Below are 19,297 nucleotides of genomic sequence, written 5' to 3'. Positions count from 1 at the left end.
TGCAGAGTCTTTGTCCCAAGACCCATTTTCATCTGGATATAATATTCCGCGGTGGTATAATTACATATAAAATGTAAATTATTGCAAATCCTAATGAGAAAAGAAGAAAGGGCTTGAGAAGAAATTGTTAAGAATTAAAAAAAGGACAAAACTAACAACATACACTAAATATGGAAAAATAGAACAGTCTGAAGATACAAAAGGAACGAAAAGCTTGCATTTCGAAAATCAGTAAGACAAGATAGGAACAAAAACTAAATCTAAAACCATTTGTATACATGTACAATATGCAATCATTTATGAATAAACATATGCTTATATGTATATGTATATATATATATATATATATATATATTTATATATATATACATACACACATATATATATATATATATATGTGTGTGTGTGTGTGTGTGTGTGTGGATGTGTGCGTGTGTGTACAGTGAAAAAGCTTGATGGGAGTTTGTACTTTTGTCTTATTAATGACGAAAGTATGTAATCAGCCTAATATTTTCACGTTTCCTTCGTGGCTACATTACATATTGTATGCTAATACAGTGCCAGTTTTCAGTTTTCCCGATATCTGCACACACACACATATATATATACAGTATATATATATATATATATATATTAATGTATATATATAGATATAATATATATATATATATATATGTGTGTGTATCGGCTATTGATTTATTCCGTGGAAAGCGGAGTTTCAATATGAATAATAGTACCAGAGCTAAGCAATAAACATGTACATTATAACTCTGGTTCTATTATTCATCTATATATATATATATATATATATATATAGATATAGATATAGATATATATATATATATATATATACACAATTTATAGGTGTGTACCCCAAAGATATCACACAAAAGCTTTGTTGCTGAAAGTTTCTCCCACAACATCAAACAATAGAATACACTTGGGTCAAGCAATTACCCCAGTTTCTCTATTATAGATGAAGACCTAACAACAAAGGAATGAAGAAAAGGAAACGACGCCATGTAAACATAACCAAAGAGAAAACTGACTTTTAGGAATAATGAGAAGTAATTAAAAAGAAGAAGGGAAGAAATGATTGAGTTTGGAGCTTTTTATGACAATAAATCTCTTATCTATAAAGAGAGTTCTGTATGAGAAAGTGATTGTACCAACTGTGATGTATGGATCGGAGTTGTGGGGAATGAAAGTGATGGAGAGACAGAAATTGAATGCGTTTGAGGAGTATGGCTGGTGTATCTCGAGTAGATAGGGTTAGGAACGAAGTGGTGAGGGTGAGAACGGGTGTAAGAAATGAGTTAGCAGTAGAGTGGATATGAATGTGTTGAGGTGGTTTGGCCATGTCGAGAGAATGGAAAATGGCTGTCTGCTAAAGAAGGTGATGAATGCAAGAGTTGATGGGAGAAGTACAAGAGGAAGGCCAAGGTTTGGGTGGATGGATGGAGTGAAGAAAGCTCTGGGTGATAGGAGGATAGATGTGAGAGAGGCAAGAGAGCGTGCTAGAAATAGGAATGAATGGCGAGCGATTGTGACACAGTTCCGGTAGGCCCTGCTGCTTCCTCCGGTGCCTTAGATGATCGCGGAGGTAGCAGTAGTAGGGATTCAGCATTATGAAGCTTCATCTGTGGTGAATAACGGGGGAGGATGGGCTGTGGCACCCTAGCAGTACCAGCGGAACTCGGTTGAGTCCCTTGTCAGGCTGGGAGGAAAGTAGAGAGTAGAGGTCCCCTTTTTGTTTTGTTTCATTTGTTGATGTCGGCTACCCCCCAAAATTGGGGGAAGTGCCTTGGTATATGTATGTATAAATTTTTTATATAATTTCATCAGATCGTAAAACTCTTTGCAATCTTTCAGTGTTATCGGATGTACAAATGACTGCAACTAGAACAGCAATGTAAGGAAAAGTTAAAAGTTCGAGAGAAAATCTTATTTAAAAAAAATCAAAGGTTACTCATGAATGGCAGAAACAAGGGACAGGACAAGGTCATAAAAACTGACAATATATACATATGATCAGCGGCGAAACCCCCTCTCAATTAAAGCTAGGTAGAACTGTAGGCTCCCACAATACCCCATCCTTAGCTCCCAAGGATCGTGAGGCTGCAGACACTACTAGAAACTATTGAGCTTGAGATGAGCTCGAACACCCGTCCAACCGATTACCAGGCACGGACGTTTCCAATAAGCTACCACAACCCTTGCAGACATTCCAAATGAACATTCCTTTATTAATAACCGTTATTATGTTTTAAATCAGATACACACACATTATATATATATATATATATATATATATATATATAAAATACAACTTTAAGCCATTTTCCTTAATAGGTATTATGTTGTTGCTACAATCACACATAAAAAGCTGGAATAAGGATGAACCTTCAGTGCAGAAGACTTCCAAAATATTTGCCACTTGATATACTTCGATACTATTAACACACTCGTGCTTCCTGGATATTAAGACAATTCTTTTCCATAGTTTTTTCGATGCAATAATACTTTCTCCGAATACACACATTACCTGACCCTATCGCACTACACTCTTTCTAAATGACCCAACCATATAAAATATTCGGGTGTATTCTTCAACTTAGGCTGGTATTTTTACCTCTTCTATGTGTCCCCATATTTCCAACACTATTTAATCTTATTGCACCAACTTATATTTTGCAAATTTCTCACTCATAAGGTTTACACTTCTCAGCTTTATCCTCATACAATAGCCTCACTTCACTTCCTTAAGATTTTCATATTTTACTTTCTAAATTCAATATACATACTTGACGTATTGTGGGTATGGACAAGCATAAACAGAGAGAGAGAGGAGAGAGAGAGAGGAGAGAGAGAGAGAGAGAGAGAGAGAGAGAGAGAGAGAGAGAGAGAGAGAGAGAGAGAGAGAGAGAGAGAGAGAGAGAGAGAGAGAGAGAGAGAAAGAGAGAGAGAGAGAGAGAGAGAGAGAGAGAGAGTCATACATCACAACTGCATATTGCAGCATTAAAAACAATAAATTTCGATAATTACGGAAGTATTTAAACCCAAGTTATGATAAAAGACGTTTCATAAATAAAATAAAAAACCGATTGTGATTATTCTTATTCATTATCGCCCGCCCATTCATCATACTTGAAGGCAAAACTATTCTTAATGACTCCAAGGAAAACAATTCAATCTGGGGTTGCTTTTAGGGTGAAGACTAAACTGCTTCTAAGAAAAAAAAAACAATGTTCCACGTTCTCAAAGAGAGACGTATGAAAAAGCAATAAAACCCCGTTGGTTTCTGAAGTTCGGTAATATAAATTTCCCGATGTATTTGCAAACATTTTCGGCATATATTTTAGTTGCCTTTATTCAAAACATTTTCGGCATATATTTTAGTTACCTTTATTCAAAACATTTTCGGCATATATTTTAGTTGCCTTTATTCAAAACATTTTCGGAATATATTTTAGTTACCTTTATTCAAAACATTTTTGGCATATATTTTAGTTACCTTTATTACAAACATTTTCGGCATCTATTTTAGTTACCTTTATCCAAAACATTTTCGGCATCTATTTTAGTTACCTTTATTCAAAAAATTTTCGGCATATATTTTAGTTACCTTTATTCAAAACATTTTCGGCATATATTTTGGTTACCTTTATTCTAGACATTCTCGGCATAATATTGGTTAAGTTTATTCAAATTGTATTCGGCATATATTTTCTTTACCATTATTCATCCATTAAATACTTATAATTTTAATGTAGGAACCAATTTCTCTCTCTCTATTCAGTTATTTGTTTAATAATTTTAATCAAGTATCCACAGCATTAAATGATCCTGAATTCTCTCATATTTTTGTTGAGTTAAATGTAAAACCAAATGAGCCAGTAATTCATTTCCGGTAACCACGCAGGCAAAGAATCATGAGAGCCCTTCATACCCTTAATCACAAAAGTTTAGCCATAATCTATAAATGACGAGTTGCTTGCCAAAGTTAGGTTACTCTATAAACAGCATTGTAATGAGTTATATCAAATAAATAAAACTATAGAAAATGACTAAACTATTATGCTTATACACCTCTGCTACATGAACTAAACATGATAAAAAGTAAAATAACATTATTCTTCTATAGTAGGAAACCTATGAATATCTTGATGGGTTCACTTCCCATAAACTCGTGTGTTTCAACAAACTAAAATACTACAGTATAGTAATAGTCAAACTTGGTGCCAAAAACCCCGATATTCTATGTCCTACCCATACAACTGTAATAGATCTTAAATTCATGTCTTAGACAAGTAAAGCTTTTTCAGTGAGAAACTGTATGAACACGAGATTCTCCTTGGAAGACATTACTATAGTTGCTGGTGTAATGAACTGATAGATATTTTTATCTAGAGTAAATCTGTACTATATGAATCCAAGAACTGTAAATGATGTCACATGCGAGACAAAGCTTAATTATTTCAAACGTTTTTAACAGGTAGATGGTACATGGAAACCACCATCCTATTACATATGGAATCAAATAATCATTCTGGATATTATAAAATGAACAATATGATGCAATATCAAACACACATTTAGTCATAACATGGGAATGAAATGTTCAACAATATGAAAAATGTTTTAGTAGAATGACTATGTAAAATACATATTAATCATAAATTATATATATATATATATATATATGTGTATATATATATATATATATATATATATATTAGGTAAACCATAACCCTAGTTTAAAAATCACGATGCTCTAAGCCCAAGGGCTCCTCAATAGAGTTATTTTAACCCTATTGAGGAAAGGAAATAAAAGATAAATGAACTATAACGAAAATAAAAAGTTTTAAAGTTACAACGTGAGATAAGATGTGTCAATCTGTATATAACCTATGAAGATTGGCTCATGTCAGGCTTTACCACATAAATGCATTCGCTGTAAGTATCTGCTTCTGAAGTTCCACCGATTCAACTGTCTGATATACAGTATACAGTATGTGTATGCGCATAAGTGAGAAAGAGGGGTGGAGGAAAATTGTTTTTAAAGACATTAAGCTACTTATTCCAGATAAAAAATTAGGAGATATATGAATATCCGGTAAGTCTGGATTATGATTGATTCTGCCACCTACAAAGAAGTAATAACTTCACTTCTAATAATACTAAGACAGGTATGTCCAACACATATGCCATTAAGCCAAACATAGCCATAGTGATCATAGTCATTCTTTAAACCGATGCTTACAAAAACCATGGGATTTCACTGAATTATTTAAAATGTTTAAAGCTTATTCGAGGAATTCAATGTTTAAAAAAAATAAACGAATTTATAAAGCATCAAAACAAAGTTGACATAACATTAAAACATACACATTTTTTTTTTTTTATTCCTACAATGCAGACCAAGAGGAAAATCTTTGGCTATGGCATTTATAAGATCCACATGTTATATATGAAGCTATCAACTCGAATGCAACAATTTTTCATCACATGAAATAGAAATTTTATTCTTCCAATGAATATGTTTGGTAGGACAAATAAAAGTACAGGTACCTGTAAAATTCACTGACATTAAAATACTTATAATGAATACATAACACCCGTGTGTGTTCATTGGCCAATATATCAGTTTTTACAATATTTTGGAGAAGAACATTTACAGAATAAGGACAAAGACCAAATATACAAACAATACGACTCGAATTTCTCTTTAAGTGGGTTTCTTGCTATTGATTGCAGTTCATCCCTGCGGTTGACATGAGAAGTCACTCTCTTTCAAAAGGAAGAAGGAAGATCTGGGAAAGGAATGGGAAGCCAGGAGGAGGAAGAATTGATAGCGATCAGTTATTACATAACTTTTAACCATCTTTATTTATCTTAAAAAGGAAAATTTGATTATATGTATATATGCCTCTAGGCAAACGGTTTCTGATAAATCTTATTTTTCCTACTTAAGTTGATATCTCAAATACTGACGATGACTGACTGGGATAACGATTTATGACTGATTGGGGAACTCACTTTTGACAATATGCATTAAGCTTCTGCATACAAGGTGTTTCTGTTTGTTTACCTACTGTTGAATGCTGCATTCCGCTCCTTTATCCATGGAATTTCTTTGATTATATTTCGCTGGTTCTTGTAAAAAAAATGGCTCAAAGGAGTTGTGATAGCTAATTGGAAACGTCCCTGGCTGGATTACACAATGAATTGGAAATGTTCTTGTCTGGTAGAGACAATGACTTCAAATGGTTGTGATAGCCTCATGAAAACGTCCCAATCTGGTACAGATAATGGCTTAAAGGGGCTGTGATACCCTATTGGAAAGGTCCCCATTTGGTAGAGACAATGATTTAAAAAAGTTGCTATAGCCTGTTGGAATTGTCCCTATCTGGTATAGACAATGTTTTAAACGGACTATGATAGCCTATTGAAAACGTTCCTATCTCGTAGTGACAATGGCTTAAACGGGCAGTGATACCCTATTGGAAAGGTCCCCATTTGGTAGAGACAATGATTTAAAAGAGTTGTTATAGTGTGTTGAAAATGTACCTATCTGGTAGAGACAATGGTTAAAACGAACTGTGATAGCCTATTAGAAACATCCCTACCTCGTAGAGACAATGGCTTAAAGGGGCTCTCATACACTATTGGAAAGGTCCCCATTTGGTAGAGACAATGATTTAAAAGAGTTGCTATAGCCTGTTGGAATTGTCCCTATCTGGTATAGACAATGGTTTAAACGGACTGTGATAGCCTATTGAAAACATCCCTATCTCGTAGTGACAATGGCTTAAACGGGCTGTGATACCCCATTGGAAAGGTCCCCATTTGGTAGAGACAATGATTTAAAAGAGTTGTTATAATCTGTTGAAAATGTACCTATCTGGTAGAGACAATGGTTTAAACGAACTGTTATAGCCTAATGGAAACATCCCTATCTCGTAGAGACAATGGCTTAAAGGAACTCTCATACCCTATTGGAAAGGTCCCCATTTGATAGAGACAATGATTTAAAAGATTTATTATAGTCTGTTGGAAATGTACATATCTGGTACAGACAATTGTTTAAACGAACTATTGGAAACATCCCTATCTCGTAGAGACAATGGCTTAAAGGGGCTGCCATACCCTATTGGAAACGTCCCCATTTGGTAGAGACAATGATTTAAAAGAGTTGTTATAGCCTGTTGGAAATATACCTATCTGGTAGAAACAATGGTTTAAACGAATTGTGATAGTCTATTGGAAACATCCCTATCTTGTAGAGACAATGGCTTAAAGGGGCTGTGATAGCCTACTGGAAACGTCCCTGTCTGTTGGAGACGATTTAAAAGGGTTGTAATATTCTCTTGCAAACGTCCTTATCTGTTACAGGTAATAGCATAAAGAAGCTGTGATATCCTATTGGAAACGTCCACATTTGGTAGAGACAATGATTCAAATTGTTTTTTATACACTGTTGGAAATGTCCATATCTGGTAGAGACACTGCTTTAAAAGGGCTGCGATAGCCTATTGGATATGTCTCTATCTCGTAGAGACAATGGCTTAAAGGGGCTGTGATAGCCTCTTGGAAACACCCTTGTCTAGTAGAGACAATGATTTAAAGGGGTTTGATAGCCTCTTGGAAACGTCTCTATCTTTTACACACAGTGACTTAAAAGGGCTGTGATACCCTTTTGGAAACGTCCCAATTTGGTAGAGAAAATAATTTATAAGGGTTGTTATATTCTGTTGGAAATGTCCCTATCAGGTACACATGGCTTAATGAAGTTGTGGTAGCCTATTGAAAGTCCCTATATGGTAGAGACAAGGCCTTAAAGGGGCTGAGGTAGCCTGTTGGAAACGTCCCTATGGGGTAGAGACAACGATTTAAAAGTTTTGATCGCCTTTTGGAAATGCCCTTATTTGGTAGAGACAATGACTTGAGAGGGTTGTGATAGCTTTTCGGAAACATCTCTATCTGATAGAGAAAATTACTTAAAATGGTTGTGATAGCCTCTTGCAAACGTCCCTGTCTGGTAGAGACAATGATTTAAAAGCGTTTTGATAGCCTCTTGGAAACGTCCCTGTCTGGTGGAGACAATAAATAAAAAAAGGCGTGATAGCCTATTGGATATGACCCTATCTGTTGGAGACATGGTGTAAATGGGTTGTGGTAGCCTACTGGAAACGTCCCTATCTGATTGAAACAATGGCTTAAAGAGGCTGTGATAGCTTCTTGGAAACATCCCTATCTAGTAGAGATAATGATTTAAAAATGGTTGGGATAGCCTATTGGAAATGTCTCTTCCTGTTAGAGACATGCTTTAAATGATGTAATAGCCTACTGGAAACGTCCCTATCCGATAAAGACAATGCATAAAGAGGCTATGATTGTACGTGTTGGTAACAGGTTTGGGGAAGTCTGGAGATATTGCCAGTTCCTGACAATGACCATAGAATAAAAGTGGAACTTCCACATTTTTTGTGAACTTGAGTCCTAGCATGACAGGATTGCCTGCCCATGGTAAGGGTAGCTTGTAATATACCCAGAGCAGGTGACATCGGAGATTCATTCGTGGTGAACGTCACATTCGGTGTCATGGTGTCAAGGTGTTGCTGTCTGATAACAGTGACGTCAGCACCAGTGTCCGGTAACATCTTGATGCGAGACTTGATATCGCCAGATGACAAGAGCACACAGATAGATTTGGGCGTCTTAGAGATGGTGTAAAGCATTCCTAAGCGACGACAGCTGGTCCTTGAATCTTGTGGTTTGTTGAAAACTGAAGAGGCACCACTGTTGCTTGAAGATCTGTCTTGGTAACCATTTTTCTTGTTATCCTTGCAGCATTTATCGAAGTGTCCAATACGGTGACAACGACGTCACTGGACTTTTCTAGCAGGACACTTCAATGTCCTGGACCAATGACCAACACGGTCACACTTTTTACAAGTACTGTTGGCCGCGGGGCATTATCCGGTTCGTACTGACAGGCACAGTACTGGCGTAAAGCAGCTGGATTCAGGGACTTCTCTTGCAGGCAGAAATGGCACACAACTGGCTGGGTGGCTCATGTGTGGCAGAAGTTGCAGATTTAGCTGCCTCATACGATCGACAGGCGGTGACGAAATCTTGTAAATGAGAATTGGAATCTAAGGCAATCAACTTCTGAACTAACTCCACATCTCGGATACCCATCAAGATGATCCTTTCCAGCTGGGTCTTTTCACATGTAGCAGCATTACCTGGGAATAAATCAACTCTCTTGTGATGCGACGAAGTCTCACGTAGGAATCGGCGAAAGATTCTCCATCCATTTGCTTACAGCTAAGTAACTCTTTGGCGAAGCACTTTGTTCCTCAAATTCCTTAAGTGCAATTATAGACCACCCAGGACCTCATCTACAGACTTATCTGTGAAAGGGAAAATTTGTAATGTGTGATCTAAAACACGTTGTGTTTCAAGGGTTAAACACATCCTTGTCTGTTTTTCACGTGAAAGCTTAGAAAGATCCACCATGACGGCATAGTCATCCCACCGACGTCTCCATTCCCTGAACATTTGGAATGTTCCATCTGCTTTCAGCTGGGACAGCGCTTGACCCGTTGCTTTCTGTGGAGGTGGGTGAGCAGGTTGATTGTAGTCCGAAGTCGCCTCTGTGCCAGGTGTAAGAATACCTGGGTGAGAATGGACGATAGGTGCAAGAGTTTGGAAGAGGGTAGTATATCTTGCATTTTCTTCTTCTCTTCTAAGCTCATCCTCTCTTAGGTAAATCGCTTCTTGTTCCCTTCTTCTTTCTTCTTCATGTTTTCTTTCTTGTCTTCTTTCTTCACCTTCTTTCATCCTCGTACAAGCAAGATTCCTATAAAAGTTTAATCAAAGTGAGGAAATCTGTCCTGGTAGCTTAAGAGGCAGACGGTGGTTGGTAGTGGGGGCCCAAGAAAGGTAGGGAGGTAGAGGCAGTGTGCTCCAACACTCCTCCAACACTCTGGGTGGGGGCATCGTTGACATTGTGGGCACCCACGACACTGAATTGTCCCTGTTCTGTGGTCTCTTCTAACTGATCTATAAGTCTATCTCTCGTGGCCATTATTACTTACAATGTCCAGTGAGCAAAAGTACAGTTTTAACAAAATTATTAAGAATAAACACGAACTCTTGTAAAAGTCAAAACTAATAAGAAAGGTTCAACGATGAGTGAGAGCGTGCATATGAGATGAATATACCAGGGTGTGGGTTAAGGGGAGCAGCAACTCGCTGGATGTGGTTACGCATACTCAGACCATGCCTCAACAGAATATTTGCTTGCTCCTTGAAATAGAACTGCAAATAATACACTGGCACGTATAAAATGGCACTAAAAAGCACAATGCACTGCACAACACTTTAAAGTTCACTTGCATCACTACACTGCACATGAAATAAAATAAATTTAATAAAACCACAAAAACATTTGAATTGAGTGTCCAATAATGGAGTCGACTGGATCCTATTGTCCACGTCTTGATAGAAACATCTCACAATACGACACTATCGGCACTATGAGTTCACTGCACCATGCACGTGTTGGTAACTTCCTTAACCTTAATAGGTGGGGCAAGGATACAACTTTAAAAGTAGGTTCTTAATGTCTATTACGAGAAAAATACAAAGTCCGTGGGAACAACGGGAAGATAACTCATCAGTAAGAGATCAGGACGAACGAGACAGTGCATCATGGGAACAATAAGAAAGTGTTGCCAATACTAATACAATGTTGCCATATCATATTAATAAGATATAAATTATTCTGCTGATATGTAACACCTGGAAATAATGCTTAAAAGCAAATAATACAATAAATGGTACATATAGAATAATTACAGTAATAATGAATGCTGTTACATGTTAAATGTGTCTTTTCATGTACCTACATTGATAGCCTTTTGGAAACGTCCCTATCTGGTAGAGACAATGATTTACAAGGGTTGTGATAGCCTATTGGAAATGAACCTATCTGGTACCCTGTTTGGTAGCGACAATTACTTAATATGATTGTGCTGGCCTTGTGAAAACGTTCTTATCTGGTAGAAACAATGACAAAATAGGGGAGTGATAGCTTCTTGGAAATGTCTTATTCTGGTAGGGACAAAGAATTGAAAGGGTTGTGATAGTTTCATGCAAAAACTCCTGTCTGGAAGAGACAATAGCTTAAGGGGGCTGTGATAGCCTCTCGAAAACGTTCCTATCTGATACCAACAATTAATTAAAAGGGTTGTGATAATCGATTGGAAATGTTCCTATCTGCTAGACACAATGACTTAAAGTGGTTGTGATAGCCTCGTGGAAACGCCTCTATATGGTACAGACAATGGCTTAATAGGGTTATGATAGCCTCTTGGAAAAGTCCCGGTCTGGTAGAGAGAATGGTTTCAAAAGGGTTGTGATAGATTCTTGGAAACGTCCCTGTCTGATGAATACAAGGACTTAAAGTGCTTGTGATAGCATCTTGAAAACGTCCCTATCTGGTACAGACAATGATTTGAAATGATTTTGATAGCCTCTTGGAAACGTCCCTATCTGGTAGAGATAATGATTTAAAACTGTTCTGAAAGCCTCTTTGAGAAGTCCTTATCTGGTAGAAACAATGACTTAAAATGGTTGTGATAGCCTCTTGCAAACATTCCTATCTGATAAAAACAAGGAATTAAAGGGTTCTGTTAGCCTATTGAAAAGTTCTTTTCTGGTAGAGACAATGGCTTAAAGGGGTTGAGATAGCCTATTTGAAATTCCCCTATTTGGTAGAGACAATGATTTGAATGATTTGTGATAACCTCTTGCAAACGTCCTTGTCAGGTAAAGACAATGAAATAAAAGGGTTGAAATAGCCTAGTGGAAACATCCCAGTGTGGTAAAGACAATGGCTTAAATAGGCTGTGATAGCCTATTGGAAATGTCCCTCTCTGGTAACCTGTCTGGTAGAGACAATGACTTAGAATTATTATGATAGCCTCGGAAACATCCCTATATGGTAGAGGCAATGACATAGAAGGGTTGTGATAGCCTCTTGGAAACGTCCCTATCTGATACCAACAATGATTTAAAAGGGTTGTGATATAATCTTGGAAACGCACCTGTCTGGTAGAGACAAAGATTTAAAAGAGTTTTGATAGCTCTCGCAAACGTCCCTGCCTCCAGGACACAATGTTGTTTAAATTGATAGCCTCTTTGAAACGCCTTTATCTGGTACCGACTATGAATTAAAAGGGTTGAGATAATCTATTGGAAATATCCTTATCTGGTAGAGACAATGACTAAAAATGGTTGGGATGGCCTGGTGGAAACGCCGCCCTCTAGTAAAGACAATGACTTAATAGGGTTATGATAGCCTCTTGGAAAAGTCCCTTTCTGGTGGAGACAATGAATTAAAAGGGTTGTGATACCCTCTTGGAATCGTCTCGGTCTGATAGAGAAATTAGTTTCAAAAGGGTTGTGATAGCTTGGATTGACGAACTAAGAACGTTTGCGGGTGTTGACTGGCACAAAAAGATCATAAACAGATATATATATATATATATATATATATATATATATATATATATATATATATATATATACATATATATATATATATATATATATACATATATATATGTATATATATAGTAAGATTTTAGAAAAAGTGGTCATTAAAAAGAAAAGTATTAATGACATGATCCTACCAGTATTAACTTATGCATCAGGAACTTGGAGCCTTACTAAAGCCTTAGAACATAAGCTAGTTACTAATCAAAGAGCTATGGAAAGAATAATGATGGGAATAATACTGAGACAGAAAAAGAGCAACATGGATACGTTCGCAAACTAAAGTAGAGAATATTCTAAGAACATGTAATAAAAAGAAATAGACATGGGATGGACATAATAAGAATGACAAAGAATAGATGGACAACAAGAATAACAAAATGGGTCCCTAGAGATTGTATAAGAAGCAGGGAAAGGAAGAGAAGACGTTGGATTGACAAACTAAGAACGTTTGCTGGTGTGGACTGGCACAGAAAGATCATAAACAGACGCAAGTGGAAGAACATGCCCGAGGCCTATATATTATTATACTATATACGGCTATATATATATGTATATATATATATATATATATATATATATATATATATATATATATATATATATATATATATATATATATATACATATATATATATATACATACATTATATCTATACGAGAAGTACAGCAATCCTAAGTCGACATAAAGCTAGTGAGAAAATTCCAATTGAGAAAGGAGTTAGACAGGGAAACTACATTTCTCGCAAATTATTCACAGCGTGCCTAGAAGAATTTTTTAAGAATTTAAATAGGAAAATGTAGGAATTGACAATAATGGAGAATACATTAATACATTAAAATTTGCAGATGACATAGCTCTATTAAGTGAATCATGGGAGGAAATGCAAAATATGATAGATTTTATTATAGAAATCAGAAATGTAGGACTGAAAATAAATGAGTAAAAGTAAGATAATATTCAATGAAAATCCAGATATAACAAATAAGGGCAATGGACGAACCTCTAGAGCTTGTTAATGAATATAAGTAGGACAGAGTGACTGTTTTTCCCCGGATATGACATTGAAATTAAAAGAAGGATAAGCATAAGATGTAGAACGTTTGACAAACAAAATAACATTATGCTAACTAAATGAGACTTTGTCTAAAAAGAATTTATTCAGATGGTCCTACCAAAATTAACTTACGCATCTGAAACTTGGAGTCTTATTGAAACCTTCGAACATAAGTGTGACGGTGCCGAGAGAGAGGTTATGACTCAAAGGCAGGAAGCAATCAACTGAGTTGTTTATTAAAGAACACACTCCCTTATATACAAAATCTCAAAGCAACAAGAATTTTCATGTTCAAATATTGACAATGTTACAGAGGAGAAAAGAAGACATGAATTTTCATGTTCGTTTAAGTGCGAGGAAGAGCGAAGATATATATATATATATATATATATATATATATATATATATATATATGTGTATATATGTGTGTGTGTGTGTATAGGCATATATATATATATATATATATATATATATATAGTATATATATATATATATATATATATATATATATAGTAGTGTATATATATATATATATATATATATATATATATATATATATATATATATATATATATATATATATATGTTCGTTCTTTATGATAATAACAATATGAATTTATAATCCTCATCAATATAAAGAAGACGTATTTCATGTAGATTAGGTATAAAAAGGCTCTTACGACAGTAAATATTTTTAGACAACCTTCAAGATGATCATTCAATTTTCTCCAAGGAGCGTCCTTCAGGAAAGTGTATTCCTCAACGATTCCTATTATGACCGAATAACCACCACACAGACAGTCTAATTTTCCGCAGCAATGCCTCCACGAATCATTTCAATGAAGCTTAAGATTAATGACACCCCGCACAGCTTGTGCAATTTCTCTTTCAGGTGAGAGGTATTTATTTCGCCGATTGATTCCATTAAGTTCCCGTGATTAGAAAGACGGATTGTACCGTTCCTTTTCAGGTGTCATGTTGGATGCCTCGATCGATTTCAAGCAATTAGCGATCGAATACACAATTCGTTTCCTGTTTTCATTTCGTGAAATTCACCGATTCCATATTTTAATTTTAATTACTTCCACTAAAAAAAGTAGTTTTTAGTTATATCCTAGGATTACTAAGAAATGATATCTCCTTCAGAACCACATTTAATTACATGACGTGTGCGTATGTAATATCAAACATCTGCTTTACGTTGATACTCTGATACTTTCAATTAAAACTGCAGACACCCATTTCATTTCCTTCTATCTAATTATGCGTAAAAGAAACGAACCCTGTGTCCTACATCGCACTACTTAATATTCACTAAAGCATTTGTTGGTCTTCATAGTTTTACGTTTACTTGGTACCACTTTAAGCAACAGGTGGCTTATTTTCAGTTTTCTTGTAATTTACAAAATTTCATTAACTTTGAATCTATAAAATTTTATATTTTTGGAATTTATGAAATTTTATTCTTGGAATTTGAAAAGCCACATTCTTCAAATAACGAGAAATTACATTTTTGGAATAGATGAAATTTCATACTCTTGGATTCTATAAAATTTCACATTTTTGGAATAGATGAAATTTCACATTTTTGGAATAGATGAAATTTCACATTTTTGGAATTGAGGAAATTTCATATTCTTGGATTCCATAAAATTTCAGATTCTTAGGATTGATGAAATTTCACATTCAACGAATTTATGAAATTTCGAATTCTTAGAATGAACAAAATTAAACATTTTTGGAATCTATGAAATTTCAAATTCTTGGAATGAACGAAATTAAACATTTTTGGAATCTATGAAATTTTGCTTTCTTGGAATTGATGAAATATCCCATTCTCGGAATCTATGGAATTTCACATTCTTGGAATTAATAAAATTTCACAATCTTTGAATTTGTGAAATTTCACATTCTTGGAACATGAAATTTTAGGCAGGCTACTAGACGTACATATCAAAAATATCTTGATGATGTTTTTTTTTTTTTTTTATGCCTAGAGTTGGTTTTACGAGAGTTCGAGAAATACATGCAATTATGGTTTCCTAAATGAAATTCCTCTGAAAGTAATACGTTACCTCATATTCTAAAATTTAACTACCTGCTTAGCTACAACCTATGATACACAACAAATCTCCAACAATACAGACATACTGTAACGGGTAAGCTATTAAATGGCGGTAAAATAATTAAATTATCAAAACATCCCTAAAATAAAAGGATGAAGTACAGCTCCAACACATTCGCATGGCGTCAGATGGATGACGGCTTCGGACTGAGTGTAAGCTGTATATTGGGGAGGAGGTTACTGCTGTGGTTTCGCTTCCCCGGCTGGCCTTCTGGTGAGCGTCTCTTCCGATGATACTGGAACTGTCACCAGACACCTTTAACATTTAAAAAGATATCCTGTATAGTAACAAAATTACAATCCTATTAACATACCCATCTCCACGAAACAATGGGGAACAGTAGTATCTAACTATCCCTTGCGAAGGGCTATGTCAACACCTACGAAGGAAAAGTCAAGTAGTTACATTTTTTTCCAAAAACTGAGCTTGTTTTTTTAGTCCTTTATCTCTTTAACATTAATTCCTTCATGAAAAGTCTTCTAGTTACTAAAACCTTTCCCTACGAATTTCATGCACGTTTTACCTATATGTGTTTAAATTCTACGGCCTGTGATCATATCCGGGATCGAATTCACCACCTAACGAATTTATTGGTTTTATCTTTAACTTTTTTCACAAATTGAAGAGATACCGCACATTCCACTTTCTTAAAACACTTACCACCAATTTTCTTTTACGTTATTCTCAGAATGGAATATCGATATGGTTATTCAAATGGGGTCATATATCACAAAGTGACAGCGATCTGTCTTCGAAAGTTTCGATGATATTTCTTAATTTACTAGAGAGAGAGAGAGAGAGAGAGAGAGAGAGAGAGAGAGAGAGATGTATTGAATTCAGCACAGAGGCGGAGGTCATTCAGCAACACTATGAAATAGAAAGATAAATGAAACTAGATAGAAAAAAATAGCCTGAAGTTTCTCTTTATTGGACGTTAATGCTCTTATCTTCTGTTTTATCTTCACTTTCTAATTACATAAATAGAAAACGTAGTTTACTAATTGTATACCATACACTTTTATAACTTTAATTAACAGCTAGTCCGTTCTCGCCAAAAGATATTTAAGAACACTTATGAACAAACAAATAAATACTTAACCTGGCTCATTAGTAAGACATAGCTTAACTGATCTGAAATCGAAGTAATCGTGAACACCTTCAATAAATGACAAAAACTCCAACTACCAGGTAGCTATATTATTCAGGAAAGTACGATGAAATTTGCAATATTAAATTTTTCGGAATGAAAAATGCAAGAAGAGAGTGTAAGACTATAAACAAAATGATTCTTTGGCAGAAAACTCGCGCATCCCAATTTCAGCCACCATTCGTGCATCATAATTTCATAAAATTCTGGCTAAAACCATCGAAGAAGCCAACTATTTGGTTGCCTAACTTTACCTGAACTCTCCTGAGCTTTGGTTACCATGCTTTTCAAGGATTCTGTAAATAAATCTTAAATTACTTTATGATTAAGTTGTAACATTTGCATAATGTCTCTAGGCAATTGCCCAAAAGGATTTGCATAGACTTTCTACCTTAAATATGGCAAGACAATGACTAACACAAATTCTCAACTCAAGGTAACGGAACTTTACATCTAATTGATATCTTTTATTCGATATTTGCTTCACGAGTCTTATCATAAACTGGGGATGATGCTTTACACAATTCTCAATAGCAGTTTTCAGACTTGTGACACAAAGCTTACGTTCCTTGGTTGTTCTGCACAACACCAGTTACGAACCCTTTAGTTACTGAGCCCTTTACAGCCGGTGGGTGTGTGTATGTTCATTATCTTAATTACCTAATTAACAACTTAGTTCAACTAGTCTTTGCTCTGCTGTGGCTCACTTTGCCCTCAAGTTAACATTATTCCATTGCTTCTCTATTCTGCAAGCGGTAGATGTTCCGTTACAAATATTCTCTTGAATAATTTTTCCTCTGTTCTTTCGACATTCTGGCAGCCAAAAATAAGTTACTAAAGTAAAATGACTCCCGACGTTTACTCACTCCTCACTTGATTTTAAGGTTTTAAAATTCAAGTCGTTAGCCTAAGCACAATCCAGCCATATTGAACATCAAAGGCAGCGTAAGACTGGGATATTTTAGATTATCACTCTAGATTTATTCTATTCTCTATAATATGAATTCAATAAAAAAGAATCATACGGTACTCTTTCATATCTTTAATGGTACATGAAAACCTTCCAATGTTCTTCCGGATTTTTATGAATGTTTTACTGTGCGTACAGGAAATGCTCAAGTAACTCCATGAATTCCTTTCTTTTCTGCTTAAGAAATTTTCTTAGTATATTATTATTCAATTACAACTGATAATAAGGAAAAAATTCTTCCAATAATCCCTTAACACACACACACACACACGTACACACACACACACACACACATATATATATATTATATATATGTATATATATATATATATATATACACACACACACACACATATATATATATATATATATACACACACACCATATATATATATATATATATGAATAAAGATCAAAATCAAGTTTGCTAGGGTCCTAAATGCTGTTTAATTCATTGCTTATTAATTTTCGGCTTTCGTCTGCAGGAACCTTATACCTTTTTCCTTTTCATCAAATATAGTACAGAGAAGGGGGAATCATTACTGTAGGCCAAGACACTATTCCATTTTGAGGAAATTGTTGTTTAATTCTCTCTAAGAAACATAACTTCTTCAAAACCACATAACAAGTAACCGTTTATCCATTTCTTATTCTCATCAGGAATGTGTACAGCGTGTGGCGGACGGTACTTGACGAGACTGAAAAGCTGGGGAAAGCGAGATTGGCCGCCGTCGAGGTCTTCCATCAACACATATCCGAAGGACGCTAAGGTTACCAGACAGAATAAGATACATTATGGGAAAAAGGTAAGAACTTTTTATCCCAATGAGATAGCCAACCATATACTCTAGCTTAAAAAGGTAAGAGTTTCTTGTCAACAATGATGAGTTTTTGTCAGTAATAAATTAAGAACAGAAAAAGAATTAACGGAAAATAACGATGTATTCCATCAAAAGTGACCACAAGACGCCAAGGTCACCAAACAGAATAAGATGCACTAAGGGGAAAAAGTGAGAACTTTCTTCCCTAACAAGATAACCAATCATATTTTCTAGCTCCAAAAATGTAAGAATTTCTTATTATAGAAGTCGTAAAGGATTTTTCTGTGATTTCTGTGAAAAGATATAACAATAAAAAATAGAATTACGGGAGAATGAAATATGCTAACCAAAGGGGGAAAGAATAATTTTCATCTACAAGTTTAAAAAAAAAAAGGGGAGGGGGGGTGTTGCTCCATGATATAGAGGTAAAAGGTTTCCGTTAGTAAATCACAAATAAACTATTCTCTATCTTAGGGGTAGGGTGGAGAGCTACGTGCAGTAAAGGAGAATAGTTTTAAGAAGGCGAGTCCCTTTGGAGAATTAATTCAATGCTTTCAGCGGAACAAGAGGCTTTAGGTGTCTGTTGTGTGTGTGAGAGAGAGAGA

The 19,297-nt window shown here is 35.3% G+C and overlaps 1 protein-coding gene across 21 annotated transcripts in view; it reads left to right on the top strand.

The window, feature by feature from the left end:
* The window catches only part of nwk (nervous wreck), a 228,329-nt gene that overhangs the window by 103,378 nt on the left and 105,654 nt on the right, over positions 1-19,297 (top strand). For all 21 annotated transcript variants that reach the window (XR_011039209.1, XR_011039210.1, XM_068345039.1 and 18 more), the window contains exon 4: positions 18,532-18,677. Coding sequence is in view for 19 of the 21 variants with exons in the window: in XM_068345039.1 (XP_068201140.1) it covers positions 18,532-18,677 (146 nt within the window). In the remaining 2 variants the exon portion in view is untranslated. The remainder of the gene's footprint in view (positions 1-18,531; positions 18,678-19,297) is intronic.

This window comes from Palaemon carinicauda, chromosome 21 (assembly GCF_036898095.1).
Source record: "Palaemon carinicauda isolate YSFRI2023 chromosome 21, ASM3689809v2, whole genome shotgun sequence".
NCBI lineage: Eukaryota > Metazoa > Arthropoda > Malacostraca > Decapoda > Palaemonidae > Palaemon > Palaemon carinicauda.
This window is presented reverse-complemented; position numbering and strand designations above follow the sequence as displayed.